The sequence below is a fragment of the Budorcas taxicolor genome, chromosome 4 (genome assembly GCF_023091745.1).
Source record: "Budorcas taxicolor isolate Tak-1 chromosome 4, Takin1.1, whole genome shotgun sequence".
Classification (NCBI taxonomy): Eukaryota; Metazoa; Chordata; class Mammalia; order Artiodactyla; family Bovidae; genus Budorcas; species Budorcas taxicolor.
Genome location: NC_068913.1, coordinates 100,767,552 through 100,783,683, shown reverse-complemented (window position 1 = coordinate 100,783,683; position 16,132 = coordinate 100,767,552). Strand labels below are relative to the sequence as shown.

The 16,132-nt window shown below is 43.0% G+C and overlaps 1 protein-coding gene across 1 annotated transcript in view; it reads left to right on the top strand.

Annotated features, from left to right (window-relative positions):
• Positions 1 to 16,132, top strand: part of LOC128046311 (solute carrier family 23 member 1-like) — a 61,182-nt gene that overhangs the window by 19,259 nt on the left and 25,791 nt on the right. Inside the window, exon 4 of the mRNA XM_052638414.1 lies at positions 11,592 to 11,751. Within this exon, the coding sequence (XP_052494374.1) occupies positions 11,592 to 11,751 (160 nt within the window). The remainder of the gene's footprint in view (positions 1 to 11,591; positions 11,752 to 16,132) is intronic.

Sequence of the window (16,132 nt, the reverse complement as noted above, 5' to 3'; positions counted from 1 at the left end):
TGCTCGTGGGGCTCGCCTTCTGGTAAACCCTGTGAGAGACAAAACAAAATCAGAAGACAGAGTTAAAAGAATCTGCAGCCTAATTAAACATGCAGAGAAAGAGGGAAATAAAATGAAGAAATAAAGCCATGCTAATGTCTTAGACTAAGGTGGGGACAGGAATACACCTGAGATTATTTCCCTGAAATAGGCTTTCTGTTTAGAGACTAACAAGTACAGTTGCTCATTGGAGACTGCCGGGAGCCAGCGTGAGGAATTCCACCCGTGACAAGGTCATGCGGCAAGAGCTCTGATGGCAAGGCTAATCAGACCTCAGGTGTTCCCCCTGAAATTTCCTGAGCGTCCACTCCCCCCCAAAAAATAAGAATCTGCCTGCTTTTCCACTCTTCTGATATTCTCTGGAAAAAGTCAAATCTGGGCTTTAGCCTTCTGCATTTGAAAGGGATGTTTCAGTTAAACCCCCTCTGATAGCTCTCTAGCTTGCCTAACAGGTTCCCCAGACTTCTTACAGCCTGTGAATTGCTTACAGCCCCCCAACCGTGAGAGGCACAAAGCTTAAAAGGATCTTAAAGATACAGAGCCTTTTCTAAAGAGTTACAAATCGCGTTTTCACTGTTGACTCAAGGATTGCTGCCAGACCTCCATATTCTTTATCTTTTAGGCACCTGGAAGGATGTTACTCAATGTAAGCAGGATGTAGAAAAAGATACATAGTAGTTTTGATGTTAGCAACACTAGACTTTTGAGTTAATTGCTTCTCTTTTGCTGTAAATCACTGTACTCCCTCCACTTGTTATAAGTTGCTGTATCCTTGCTATGTAAGAATGTAACTTTATTTAGTGCTTTCTGAGAGTGGTACCAGACCTTGGGAAGATCAACACAAATAAGTCTTCTGGTTGACAAACCCTTATCAGAAAAAAGGCTGTAAAATGTTAATTGGCCCTTTTGGCTGGAAGATGATGTAAATTACCTAAGACTTTTGTATACAATTAGGTGTGCAGAGAGAAAAGCCTGGTTTTGATAAGAGTCTGGACTGCTAACGCTGCACAACTTTGTGTTACCCATTGATCCCCATGTTGTATCAAAAGTATAAAAGGCCTTCTGAACAATAGAGGATGGAGCTAGTTGCTGGACTGGTTTCCCCCGTGTCTCTCTCTCTTTCCTCTCCTCTTCACTCTAATTTCAGGCTGAATTTCCATCTGGGGCGCGGAGGCTCGCCAAGTCTACTTACTTGCCCTGGCTGTTAAGACCCGCGCGAAAGGGAGCCTAAGGTGAGGCACCCTTAGATATTCAAGTGAGTGCCGGTGGCCCAACGTAGATGGTGCAAATTCCTTGTCTGGCATTTTATTGGTCTTCTGCATAATCCAAGTTATTCAGCCCTCTTCTTCCACTTAATTTTCCTACTACACTATTATTTCTTAATCTAATCTTATATCAATCAATAAATACATTTTTCTCACGCCAACGCCGTCCACGCTTCAAATTCCCTGGATCCACCGGGACTGGACCCCGGCAGGAGACATTAGAAATTATAAAACTAGCTGATAGCCTGTGAAGCAAAGGTCTAGTAGATTTGATTGCAGGTTGAGTAGATTTGATTGCAGGTTATTAGATAAACAGTATTTAATGTGTACTTTTTAGACTGCAGACAAAAATGCTGATACTGCAATACGATTTCAGAATATGTTAATGATTAAAACCATGTTAAATAGTCAAAGGGAATGATAAGAGGCAAAAAACAGCTTCCCTGATAAGAGCTGAAGAGTGCAGTGCCTATTGTGGGCAGGCAGCTGCAACCCTTGGCAGAGGGATGGCTTCCTCCCTGGTGTGACTTTAGGGGTCTTGGGTGTATCCCCCAAGGGCCTTCCCACTGAGGTGTTCAGTTCTGAATTTATGTAACCATTCATTTCAAAAGAAAGCAATAAGTTTAAATGCAATCACTAAAGGAAATGAAATATTGACTGTAATTCTGGGTCTTAATTCCATTTCTGGAATAATTCCATTTCTGGAATTATTCATTTTTACCTGGGATTTTGTTTTCCTGGAGTGGTTCCAAGTGATATATCTCCCTTTTTATTTTCCTGGGAATGTCTCAAGTGGTATTTCTGTCCAAAGTACATTCAGACCTGGCTTCTATATAGTCTTGCCCAAATCAGCCTGGGTCCTTTTCTTCCATGGACTTGCCTGCAGCTGGGCTCTGATCTGCCCAAGCTCTGTATCTGTTGCTAGGTTCTGCAGAAAGTCCATGCCCATAGCCAGAGGTCTGCAGCCACATTGCCCTTGCCCTTGCCTCGATGACAAATCGCACAAGCTACCAAATGTACCACTGGAAATCTGTGCATGCTTGCTAAGTCGCTTTAGTCATGTCCCATTGTGACCTTATGGACTGTAGCCTGTTAGGCTCCTCTGTCCATGGGATTCTCCAGGCAAGAATACTGAAGTGGGTTGCCATGCCCTTCTCCAGGAGACCTTCCAAGCCCCAGGATCAAACTTGGGTCTTCTGCATTGCAGGCAGATTCTGTACTGCTGAGCCACCAGGGAAGCCCATGAGAGAAACACATCTTATGTATACTGATAATCATTTATCTAGTTAAAGATGGCAAAAGGAATAAAAGAAATGTTAAAGGTTATTTCTGGGTGATACACATTGAAAGGTATGTACCAATATTGTATGTGTCCTGATAAAGTTTATCTACTCAAGGCTTAAAAAATGATTAGAACAAAATGTTAATAATTATTTCTGGGTTGTGGAATTATGGTGATTTATGCTTTGTATTTTTATTTACCATTAATTCTTCTGCAGAGTCCATGTGTTGCTTTATAACTGGGAGAAATAAGAACCATTTAAAACTTTTTCTTAGAAAAGTATCAGGACATGTTTCATGAGCCCCACACCCTTTGAATCTTTCAGTTCAGTTCAATTCAGTCACTCAGTCATGTCTAGCTCTTTGTGATCCCATAGACTGCAGCACACCAGGCTTCCCTGTCCATTACCAACTCCTGGAGCTTACTCAAACTCATGTCCATCGAGTTGGTGATGCCATCCAACCAACTCATCCTCCGTCGTCCCCTTCGCCTCCCACCTTCAATCTTTCCCAGGATCGGGGTCTTTTCCAGTGAGTCAGTTCTTCTCATCAGGTGGCCAATATATTGGAGTTTCAACTTCAGCATCAGTCCTTCTAATGAATACTCAGGACTGATTTCCTTTAGGATGGACTGGTTGGATCTCCTTGCAGTCCAAGGGACTCTCAATAGTCTTCTCCAACACCATAGTTCAAAAGCATCAATTCTTCAGCGCTCAACTTTCTTTATAGTCTAACTTTCACATCTATACATGACTACCGGAAAAACCATAGCTTTAACTAGACAGAGTTTGTTGGCAAAGTTATGTCTCTGCTTTTGAATATGCTGTTTAGGTTGGTCATAGCTGTTCTTCCAAGGAGCAAGCGTCTTTCAATTTCATGGCTGCAGTCACCATCTGCAGTGATTTTGGAGCCCCCCAAAATAAAGTCTGACACTGTTTCCACTGTTTCCGCATGTATTTGCCATGGAGTGATGGGACTGGATGCCATGATCTTAGTTTTCCGAATGTTGAGTTTTAAGCCAACGTTTTCACTCTCCTCTTTCACTTTCATCAGGAGGCTCTTTAGTTCTTCGCTTTCTGCCATAAGGGTGGTGTCATCTGCCTATCTGAGGTTATTGATATTTCTCCCGGCAATCTTGATTCCAGCTTGTGCTTCTTCCAGCCCAGCATTTCACATGATGTACTTTGCCTGAGAGCAAAAGTCCAGTCGACTTCCCATTACCATCTTGGAAGTGGGGCTGGGAGATATGGCTCAAAGCTCCAGGCTTGAGACAACCTCCCAGATTCTGCAACCTGTCTATTCACCTGCTTTTATCTCTGTTTTCCCAATCTGTTTCCCTGTGGTGGTCAGCATTAAAGCCCTTAAAAGGAAAAAGAAAAGAATAGGTGTGCAAATCTTTGGGGCAGATCAGAAGGGAGGACTGGAGCAATGTGGGTGGCTGTCAAAGGCACTCCCAAGGCAGTAGGTAGTGATGGGTTTAAAGAAGACAGACAAACAGCCTTCTCCTACCAGAGAAGGAGATCTATCTGCCTCCCCTTTCTTCTAGGCAGAGGCAAGCACTCTCATCCCTCCAAGCTGATTATTTAGCTATTTTCCTGGGAGTCTCTAATACACTTCTGTCTTATGCACCAGTGACTTAAGTGCCAATATGGATGACTGATTTCATTTTCTTTCACAGCCCCTCACTCCTACCACATATAAGCATATTTTCCATCATCCTATAATCACATCCTCCCAGCATAGGTCAACACTGAGTGTTTGCATTATAATGTTGCTGTTTAGTTACTAAGTAATGCCTGACTCTTTTGAGACCTCGTGGACAGTAGCCCACCAGGCTCCTCTGTCCATGGGATTTCCCAGGCAAGAATACTGGAGGTGGTTGCCATTTCCTTCCAGGGGATATTCCCAAACCAGGAATTGAACCCATGGCTCCCATCTTGGCAGGTGGATTTTTTTTACCACTGAGCCAACAGGAAAGCCTGTGTGTTTTCTCTAAAATTAATATCTTTTAAAAAATATTTTAAAGTTTCTGTTTATTTTCATTTCAACGATAAGCTCTCTGCCTGTTGTATAAATCTCTTCTTGAAAATTTCCTCGCATCAGGTAGCTATCAGCTTCATCTTCTTGATGAACTACCCCGTGGGGCTCTCTGACTTGCTGAAGTCTGGAACAGTCTGGAACAGTCTGGAACAGTCGCTATGTGTGCCTGGTGTATATTAGCTGTGTCATATTGAGATGCCTCTTTACTCTTATCCTGGCAGTTCTCTTCATGTCAGTTTTCAGGTCTAGATCTCTTGATCCCATGCCTTTCTCTTCTTCTTGGAGGAACATGATTACACAGTAGTTTCCTCAGAGACCACGTGGGAGATAAATTTTTTAAGACTCTCCATATGTGAAATATCTTGATCCTATTCTCATACTTGATTGATAACTTGGCTGGATATAGAATTTTAGGTTGGAAAAAATTTTTTTTCGGAATTTTGAAATCACTGTTCCCTTGCCTTCTAGTTTCCAGTGTAGTTTTAGGAACTCCAGAGTCTTAGGCAATCTTCCCCCTTCTGCTGCAGTATTTTGTACAGGCCCAAGTTGTGCTGAGTCTATTTAACTGGAAGAGATCCACTTAGTCATAGTGTCTAACATACAAGATTGACTATGATCGTCCTACAGCTACATCCAATACACAACTGTTCAACTAGGCTTGACTTTTGAGCATCCATGTTGGCCTCTGCAGGGTCCAGTTTTTGCAAGAATCTTGCTCAATGCCTGTAGCCAGAATATCCACCCTGACTCTCTGATTGGGTTCCTCATTCTCCATCATCCCCAGGTGATGTCTGATCACCTTGTCCTGTCTTCATCATGAATCCTCTCCTTACCCTGATGCTTCCTCTTAGTAATTTTCTATCCACTGAACACCACCCTCCTCCTTGGCTATAAATTCTCACCTTTCCTTGTCATATTGGGAGTTGAGCCTGATCTCCCTCCCCTATTACAAAATCCCATTGTAGTAGCCCCCTTGTAGTAAAGCCTGCCTTAATGTCTTTAACAAGTGTCATGTATACATTTTCATGAAGTGCAGGAGAACACAGAGAGAAGGATTGAAGCTTAACTTCCTAATACTTCCGAAAGTTTAGCTGTTCCTACTTTATGGGCCCAAATGGAAGTATTCATATATACTAAGAGATGAGAAAAATTACTCACATAATCATTACCATAAACTGTTTAAGAAGTTTGCTCTTACCTCATGTCCTCTTATCAACTGTTCTTATAACAAACATACTGGGTCACAATTTGGCCCCCTGACTCATACTTTCTGACCAGGGCTCTGTATTTCCCCTTTGAACCCTGCCACTGGCACCTCCCCCAGTATCAGTTTCCTCATACAGAGACAAAGCAGCATTGTGCTACACACTCTGCAATACTCTTGAGATAAGGATGAGAAAATGCTGTGTAGCTTTAAAACACTATATAAGCTTAGATGTTGATAGGACCCCCACGGACACATATCTGTGGCTTTGACCACTTAAAATACCAGTCCTATCAAATTTCTAAGGACTGTTCCTGAGACTGTAGATTTTGCAAGTTGTTGTAAAAGAAAGTGGTGGGGAATGTTCTTCAGACTTGAGCATACAGATGAGATAGTAAAGAGTGAAGGGAAGGGGAGAATGGACAGCGAGAGTCTTAGGAAGCACATCTTAGAGAACCAACCTTCAAGAAATGGGAATGCCAGACAACAGCTTTAAAAACAAAAAAAAAAAGCCCATATTATAACATCTGTTATTTAAGGAAACATTAAGAAAATGTTTTGGTATACATACCTTTTCCAACTCTTTGCAACCCCATTACAGTCCATAGAATTCTCCAGGCCACAATACTGGAGAGGGTAGACCTTCCCTTCTCCAGGGGATCTTCCCAACCTAGGGATCAGACCCAGGTCTCCAGGATTGCAGGCGGATTTTCTACCAGCTAGCCACAAGGGAAGCCCAAGAATATTGGAGTAGGTAGTCTATCCCTTCTCCCGCAGATCTTCCTGACTCAGGAATCAAACCAGGGTCTCCTGCATTGCAGGTGGATTCTTCCATCATGAGCTATGATGGAAGTCCTCATATGACTGAAGCCAGGCTTCAACAGTACGTGAACCGTGAACTTCCAGATGTTCAAACTGGATTTAGAAAAGGCAGAAGAACCAGAGATCATATTGTCAATATTAGATGGATCATAGAGAAAGCAAGGGAATTCCAGAAAAGCATCTACTTCTGCTTCATTGACTACACTAAAGCCTTTGACTGTGTGGATCACAACAAACTGCAGAAAACTCTTCAAGAGATGGGAATAACAGACCCCCTTACCTGCCTCCTGAGAAACATGTATGCAGGTCAAGAAGTAACAGTTAGAACAGGATATGGAGCAATGGACTGGTTCCAAATTGGGAAAAGAGTATGCAAAGGCTGTATACTATCACCCTGCTTATTTAACTTGTATGCAAAGTACATGATGTGAAATGCCAGGTTGGATGAAGCACAAGCTGGAATCAAGATTGCCAGGAAAAATATCAATAACATCAGATACGCAGATGACACCACCCTTATTGCAGAAAGTGTAGAGGAACTAAAGAGACTCTTGATGTAAGTGAAAGAGGAGAGTGAAAAAGCTGGCTTAAAGCTCAACATTCAAAAAACTAAGATTATGGCATCTGGTTCCATCACTTCATGGCAAATAGATGGGAAAACAGTGGAAACAGTGGCGGACTTTGTTTTCTGCAGATGGTGACTTGCAGCCATGAAATTAAAAGACGCTTGCTACTTGGAAGAAAAGTTATGACCAACCTGGATAGCATATTAAAAAGCAGAGACATGACTTTGCCCACAAAGGTCCATATAGTAAAGCTATGGTTTTTCCAGTAGTCATGTATGGATGTTAGAGTTGGACCATAAAGAAGGCTGAATGTCGAAGAACTAATGCCTTTGAACTGCAGTGTTGGAGAAGACTCTTGAGAGTCCCTTGGACTGCAAGGAGGTCAAACCAGTCCATCCTAAAGGAAATCAACCCTGAATATTCTTTGGAAGGACTGATGCTTGAAATGAAGCTCCAGTACTTTGGGCACCTGATCCGAAGAGCCGACTCATTAGAAAAGACCCTGATGCTGGGAAAGATTGAAGGCAGGAGAAGGGGATGACAGAGGATGAGATGGTTGGATGGCATCACTGACTCAGTGGACACGAGTTTGAGCAAGCTCCGGGAGTTGGTGATGGACAAGGAAGCCTGGTGTGCTGCAGTCCATGGGGTCACAAACAGTTGACATGATTGAGTGACTGAACTGACTGACTAACCCTTTCCAGAAGTAACCACACATTTCAGAGCAAATAATAATGAAAATTATTCTATTTATTGAGCTCTTCCCTAGGCATTGTGCTAATCACTTACATATATTTTATCTTCACAGTTACTCCTTGGGAGATTACTACTATATTTTGTCAAAGAGGACACTGAGGCTTGCAGAAGTTGGGCAACATGGCTTGGTCACATGCCTGATAAGGCAAAATCGTATTCAAACTTGCCTTTGGTCTATACCATGCTCTTAACTGGTGTTATAGCACCGTGGTGAAAAAACCCAAGACATCCTGGTTAACTCTATGAACTTGGGCTCCAGATCAGTTATCTATAAAGTGATAAGGCCAGGTTGGATATGCTTCAAATGGCCCTTCTATTTCTAAAATGTTTAATTTTAAAAATCAACAATCTGTGGTTGACAAAAGAATTAGAAGGCACATGTATAATAATAGTGAATCATATTCAAAGTAAAAATTTTGAAATAAGATGAAATTAATTGTGAAATTAAAAGCATCTCTAAGATACACATTAAAGTCACCAAAAAAGGTAAAATGTATATAGAACAATGAAAGCCTTGTAGTAATACTGAATGCATAGATCTTAAACATGTACCAAGAAAGTGCATAAAAGAAAAACTAGTAGAAATACAAGAAATATACATAGATCTCTGTCAAAAGAGTATCAGTAAGAAGTTATGAGCAAGGTGGTAATGCTCATAAAACAAGGTGGGGAGGGGGACAGGAATGGATGGAAAATGGGGTTGGAAGATCTGAGTATAGGAGAGGGAAGGAAGAATTTATGGATACGTTGTGTGAATCTAACTGTAGGACATAGGAATACACTCTAGTAAATTAATGGAAACAATTCATCTTGCGCTTGAACATAAAATGTATTTAGTAGTTTCAAAAAGGTAGAGGGAATTCCCTGGTGGTTCACTGGTGAGGACTCAGTGCTTTTGATGCAAGTTCCCTTGGTGGGTGAACTAAGATTCTGCAAGCTGAGAGATTCATCAGCCAAAACAAAAGGTAAAAAGTGCAACTATCATGTTAGTGCATTGTCCCAACTACATGTAATAATCTTGAAAAAAAAAATAACATGAACAGTTAGAAAAATGCTGAACTACTTGAAAATTTTGAAATATCCCTTAAATAAGTTCTAAGTTAGGGATATAATAACAGAAAATATTTTTTAAGTGAAAACAAATCTCACCATCAGTAAAACTGTTTTAAATATATTTTTGCAGTATCTAATTTCTATGTAATGAGTAAAACAGTTTATAGACAAGGAAAAACAGACATAAAATCACATCTTTTGTGACTTAACGAAATGCAAACTCACATTTGTCAGGATTTCATTATATGCCTATTAAACTAAAAAAGTGAAATCAGAAAACCCAGTGTTGATAGATTTTGTAATACTAACCTCGGTACTGGAGGGATAGAAAAGGAAAATAGACTTCTCTGCCCTCATGGAACCCAGTAATACTGAAATGGCTGAGGCCATGGTGGTATAGCAATGGTGGACTGTTTAGAAGTATAACTGTAAACTGTTTAAAGAATCCCTGAGAGTGCATTACTATAAATGATTAGTTTGTTAGTACAAGGGCTAACCAGGAAATATGTAACTAGAATATAAGTGGGAATTTTGTCTCACTCACTGTGGTGTTTCCAATACCTGACAACCAGTGCCTCCCAAAGAGCAAGTCCTCAGTAAATATTTGTTGAATGAATGAAATGTGCATATGAAATTACAGCAAAAAACTGAAACAGAAATCTTGTATTACATACTGTCTGTACCTATGATATGCAAAGACGTCTATGTTCATTTTAAAAGCTCAAAAGGGATTTTGTAATGATATAAGTATAGTGTGTTTACCTTCTCTGTCAATATACTTAGCTTCATACTTCTATGAATTTTTAATTGAAGTATAGTTAATTTACAATGTTGTGTTAGTTTCAAATATATAGCAAATTGATTGAGTTATATATGTATATAAATATATATCATATATATAGATTCTTTTTCATTATAGATTGTTATAAAATAGATTATAGTTCCCTGTGCTATACAGAAGGTCCTTGTTGTTTACCTATTTTATATATATATTAGTGTATGCATGTTAATCCCAAATTCCTAATTTATCTCTCCCCACCATAATTTTTTAACTAAAAAAATCATTCATACATACCCATTCCATCACCCATGTTTCCTGCCCTGTGTGTGCCATATACTCCAATCTATTTTGGAGCCTTATGGGTCTAGATTTATGAATCTAAATCAGTTGTTCTCAACCCTGGCTGATGTTAGAATCACCTGGAGGTCTAAGCTCTTTCCATGCCTGGGTGCACCCTCTTGACCAGCCTGTGAACTCATCTGAGGCTGATGCTCAGGTGTTGCTAGTTCCTATGTTCAGCCAGGACAAAATCCAGTTAGGCAGTAAAACTCTTTCATATACTTTATATTTTCATTAAATAAAATTGTTCGTTCTCAAGAAGACTCTTTAAGCTACCTTCATGGAATCCTGATTTCAAAAGTACTCTTTTAGTACTGTTAAGAACAAGTATCTAAACTGGGTGTGCTAAACCATGGCAAATGCAAGCAAGAGGCTAAGATCCTCTGTTCCACTCTCCTTCTGCACCAGTTCAATTATAATATGCAGGGGGAGGAGACTAGGGCAGCCTTAACAGCTTCTGACCTGCTAGTAAGACAGGGTTATTGGAGGCTGACTTATCAGGCTATGGTCACCTTGAAGGGAGACAAGTCAGATGGACACTGCTGGAAGTTCTCTCAGAGGCCAGAGTGAGACGCTGACCAGGAAGAAGAAAGGCCTGTGTAGGGCACACACCCTGATAATGGACCTCAAACTTGTTCAGTCCATGTGATAAAAAGGAGCCTGGAGGTAGAGGTCTGGAATCGCCTTCCATTTTCGAAGGCGCAAAGGAATCTGGCCACCCAGATTCTAGGCTGCGCATCTCTTGTCAGTGGGGGAACTTGACGTGTGTGAACTGTGCTTTGATCCTGGGGTCTGGGGAAGTTTCTCTGGGACTGAGGAAGACAGTGGCACCCACCAAACTCTGCTCCCTGAGCTCTGTGCTGCCCCAGATCGTTTCCCAGTACGTGACTTTCTGCTCCTGGGCTCGCATCTCCAGGACTGGGATTAGGTCTGCTGGTCTTATCCTCCCCACCTCTCCTACCTGACCAAAGTTTGGCACAGTTCATGGATCTGACTTGGAGATGGATAGGAGTTCTGTCGGAGAAGGCAATGGCACCCCACTCCAGTACTCTTGCCTGGAAAATCCCATGGACGGAGGAGCCTGGAAGGCTCCAGTCCATGGGGTTGCTGAGGGTCAGACACAACTGAGCAACTTCATTTTCACTTTTCACTTTCATGCATTGGAAAAGGAAATGGCAACCCACTCCAGTGTTCTTGCCTGGAGAATCCCAGGGACGTGGGAGTCTGGTGGGCTGCCATCTGTGGAGTCGCACAGAGTTGGACATGACTGAAGCGACTTAGCAGCAGCAGAAGCAGCAGGAGTTCCCTATAACTGAGAACTGCAGGAGTCATGTGTTGCCCTGAAACCAAGGTAGAACTTGGGATGAAATAGGCCTCTGCTGGGGCCAGTGACAGGCCAGTGTTAAAGGGGCTAATGGGTAACTGTCTCCTTTCCCCTCCTCCAGGCTGCCCATTCTCCAGGGAGGGACATTTGCTTTTTTGGGACCCTCCCTGGCCATGCTGTCTCTTCCCACCTGGACGTGCCCCACGTGGACCCTCAATGCCAGCCAGGTGAACACCAGCTCACCTGAATTCACTGAGGAATGGCAGAAGAGGATCCGAGAGGTAATGGGTTGAGGGGGCAGGGTGCGAGGAATGGGGTGGTCCTCAAAAGAGGCTTCGGAGTTGACTCCTTTTCTCAGCTCACTGCTAGGCAAGATTACAAACTTTAAGATACTTGGTCCTTGTTTAATTCAGTTGCGTCATTCAGGGAAAGAAACTGGTGGCCTTGAAGCAGGCTTTAAAGTTTGGCCATGCTCCAGGATAAGTTGAGCTGAGTGAGTGTTAGTCCCTCAGTTGTGTCCGATTCTTTGCAACCCCATGGACTGTAGCCCACCAGGCTCCTCTTTCCACGGAATTCCCCAGGCAAGAATACTGGAGTGGGTAGCCACGCCTTCCTCCAGGGAATCTTCCCAACCTAGGGATGGAATCCTGATCTCCTGCAGTGCAGGCAGATTCTTTACACTCTGAGTCACCAGGATGCCCGTGCTCCAGGTTGGCTTATCTAAATGATAGATTAGGAAGCCAGCACACAGGATTGTCAGCAGAAAGCCCAGCCACAGCCTCAGGGACAGTAGGCCTCATAGCTTCCAGACTCTAACATCCTCATCTGGCCTCGGAGGTGAGGCGTCAAGGATGGCTCATGGGTGGAATAATATATGAGAGTGAAGGTTGCCTGAGATTTCTAGGAAGTCCAATCATCTCCCTCCCAGCTTGACTTTAAATATGTAATCCTGGAGCAACTCAAAGGCCCACATCCTCTGGAGCAGGGGCAGAGTTACACAAATACTGTATGGTGTGGGGTTCTTCTTGTTGGTGTTCAGTCACACAGTCGTGTCTGACACTTTGTTACCCCATGTACTGCAGCATGCCAGGCCTCCCCATCCATCACCAACTCCCAGAGATTACTCAAACTCATGTCCATTGAGTCAGTGATGCCATCCAACCATCTCATCCTCTGTCATCCCCTTCTCCTCCCACCTTCAATCTTTCCCAACATCAGGGTCTTTTCAAATCAGTCAGTTCTTTGCATCAGGTGGCATAGTACTGGAGTTTCAGCTTCAGCATCAGTCCTTCCAAAGAATATTCAGGGTTGATTTCCTTTAGGATGGATTGGTTGGATCTCCTTGCAGTCCAAGGGACTCTCAAGAGTCTTCTTCAACACCACAGTTTGAAGGCATTCGTTCTTCGACACTCAGCCTTCGTTATGGTCAAACTCTTACATTCATATATGACTACTGGAAAAACCATAGCTTTGACTAGACAGACCTTTCTTGGCAAAGTCATGTCTCTGCTTTTTAATATGCTGTTAAGGTTGGTTATAGCTTTTCTTCCAAGGAGCAAGGACTTTTAATTTCATGGCTGCAGTCACCATCTGCAGTGATTTGGGAGCCCAAGAAAATAAAGTCTTTCACTGTTTCCATTGTCTCCCCATCTATTTCCCATGAAGTGATGGGATCAGATAACATGATCTTAGTTTTCTGAATGTTGAATTTTAAGCCAGCTTTTTCATTCTCCTCTTTCACTTTCATCAAGAGGCTCTTTAGTTTCTCTTCTCTTTCTGCCATAAGTGTGGTATCATCTGCATATCTGAGGTTATTAATATTTCTCCTGGCAATCTTGATTCCATTTGTGCTTCATCCAACCTGGCATTTCACAACATGTACTCTGCATGTAAGTTAAATAAGCAGGGTGACAGAATACAGCCTTGACGTACTCCTTTCCCAGTTTGGAACCAGTCCATTGTACTGTGTCCAGTTCTAACTGTTGCTTCTTGACTTGCATGCAGGTTTCTCAGGAGGCAGGTAAGGTGGTTTGGTATTCCCATCCCGTGAAGAATTTTCCACAGTTTGTTGTGATCCACAGTCAAAGGCTTTAGTGTAGTCAATGAAGCAGAAGTAGATGTTTTTCTGGAACTCTCTTGCTTTCTCTATGATCCATCTAATATTGGCAATATGATCTCTGGTTCCTATGCCTTTCCTAAATCCAGCTTGAACATATGGAAGTTCATGGTTCGCGTACTGTTGAAGCCTGACTTGAAGAATTTTGAGCATTACCTTGCTAGCATGTAAAATGAGTGCAATTGTGGGGTAGTTTGAACATTCTTTGGCATTGCCCTTCTTTGGGATTGGAATGAAAACTGACCCTTTACAGTCCTTCTGGTACAAGGTAGTTTGCTCAGGCATTACTCCAGCCCTCACTTATTGTCTTAGTGTGCTTCCCCCAAGCTCACTAGGACTGGACCAAAGGCATCCCAAAACTCAGGGCTATGGACCTAGAGCAGATTCTGTTAGTAGATATCCCTGGGAGTCTACCTGACAAGCCTTAGTGAAGCCAGGGTCCATCCAGCATCCCACCCAGTCCAAGTTCAGTAGCCTCATGGCTGCAATAAGGGTCACATTCTCAGAACGTGACAAATGAAGGAAGAGGTAATATAGAGGAGACACATTCCTGACAAGATTCCTATTCTTACCCAAGTTCAGGGGCTTCCCTGGTGGCGCAGAGGTTAACGTGTCTCCCTGCAATGTGGGAGACCTGGGTTCGATCCCTGGGTCGGGAAGATCCCCTGGAGAAGGAAACGGCAACCCACTCCAGTATTCTTGCCTGGAGAATCCCAGGGACGGAGGAGCTTGGTGATCTACAGTCCACGGGTCGCAAAGAGTTGGACACGACTGAGTGACTTCACTTCACTTCACCCAAGTTCAACCAATGAGAGGGAATAGAATTGACAAAACACTCCAATGGCAGGGGGGGGGGGGGTGGTGGTGGTGGAGGGACAATGATGTAAGTCCTGATCTGGTTCCAAAGGCCTGAGAACCAGGAGTGCTGATGTCGAGGGGCAGGAGAAGACAGATGTCCCAGCTCAAGCAGCAAGCAAAAATGTTCTTCCTCTGCCTTTTGGTTCTGTTGAGTCCCTCAAAGGATTGGATGGCACTCATTTACATTGGGTGGGCTTCCCAGGTGCCAATAATGGTAAAGAACCCGACTGCCAGTGCAGGAGACAGAGGAGACATGGCTCCAACCCCTGGGTCAAGAAGATCCCCTGGAGAAGAGCACGCAGTATTCTTGCCTGGAATATAACCAGTACAAACCAGCTCCAATATTCTTGCCTGGAGAATCCCGTGGACAGAGGAGCCTGGCGGACTACTGTCCATTGAGTCACAAAAAGTTTGACATGACTGAAGTGATTTAGCAGAGAGAGATACTCATTTTGGGTAGGGCCATCTGCTTCATTCAGTTCACCAATTCCAATACTAACTCTTCTGGAAACACTGCAGAAATAATGTTTTATCAGCTGTCTGGGCATCCTTTAGTCAAGTTGACATATAAAATTCACCATCACATTGTGTATATGTTCCACTTTAGTAAACACTAGCAAATACATTTCTGAAATGGATGTTCCAATTTACCTTCCTGCCAGCATCATATGTGAGTCCCAGTTACTCCACAATCTCACCAACATTTTCTAGCTTTTTCATGTTAGCCACTCTACTGAGTACATTATGGTAAACTTGTATCATTCTTTTATGATGCTATTGAATGATACAGAGTTAACTGTAATTGTCCTCATCTTATAGGTCTATTTGAACACCTGGACTCTTTTTTGCTCCTATGCTTGCCACCTTAACAGGTGTGTGTGTGTGTGTGTGTGTGTGTGTGTGTGTGTGTGTATGCTCAGTCATGTATGATTCTTTGTGACCCTATGGACTGTAGCTGCCAGGCTCCTCGGTGCATGAAATGTTCCAGGCGAGAATGCTGGAGTATGTTGCCATTTCCTAAACCAGCAGATCTTCCTGACCTAGAGATCAAACCCGAGTCTCTTGCATCTCCTTCATTGGCAGGCAGATTCTTTACTACTGCGCCACCTAGGAAGCCCTTTAACCGGTGACTAGAGTTCACTATCCCAATACAGATTTTGTTATTTATCATTATTTCTGTGACTTTCATTTCATCAGTTCAGTTCAGTTCAGTCGCTCAGTCGTGTCCGACTCTTTGCAACCCCATGAATCGCAGCACGCCAGGTCTCCCTGTCCATCACCAACTCCCGGAGTTCACTCAGACTCACGTCCATCGAGTCAGTGATGCCATCCAGCCATCTCATCCTCGGTCGTCCCCTTCTCCTCCTGCCCCCAATCCCTCCCAGCATCAGGGTCTTTTCCAATGAGTCAACTCTTCCCATGAGGTGTCCAAAGTACTGGAGTGTCAGCTTTAGCATCATTCCTTCCAAAGAACACCCAGGGCTGATCTCCTTTAGAATGGACTGGTTGGATCTCCTTGCAGTCCAAGGGACTCTCAAGAGTCTTCTCCAACACCACAGTTCAAAAGCATCAATTCTTCAGCACTCAGCCTTCTTCACAGTCCAACTCTCACATCCATACATGACCACAGGAAAAACCATAGCCTTGACTAGATGGACCTTAGTCGGCAAAGTAATGTCTCTGCTTTT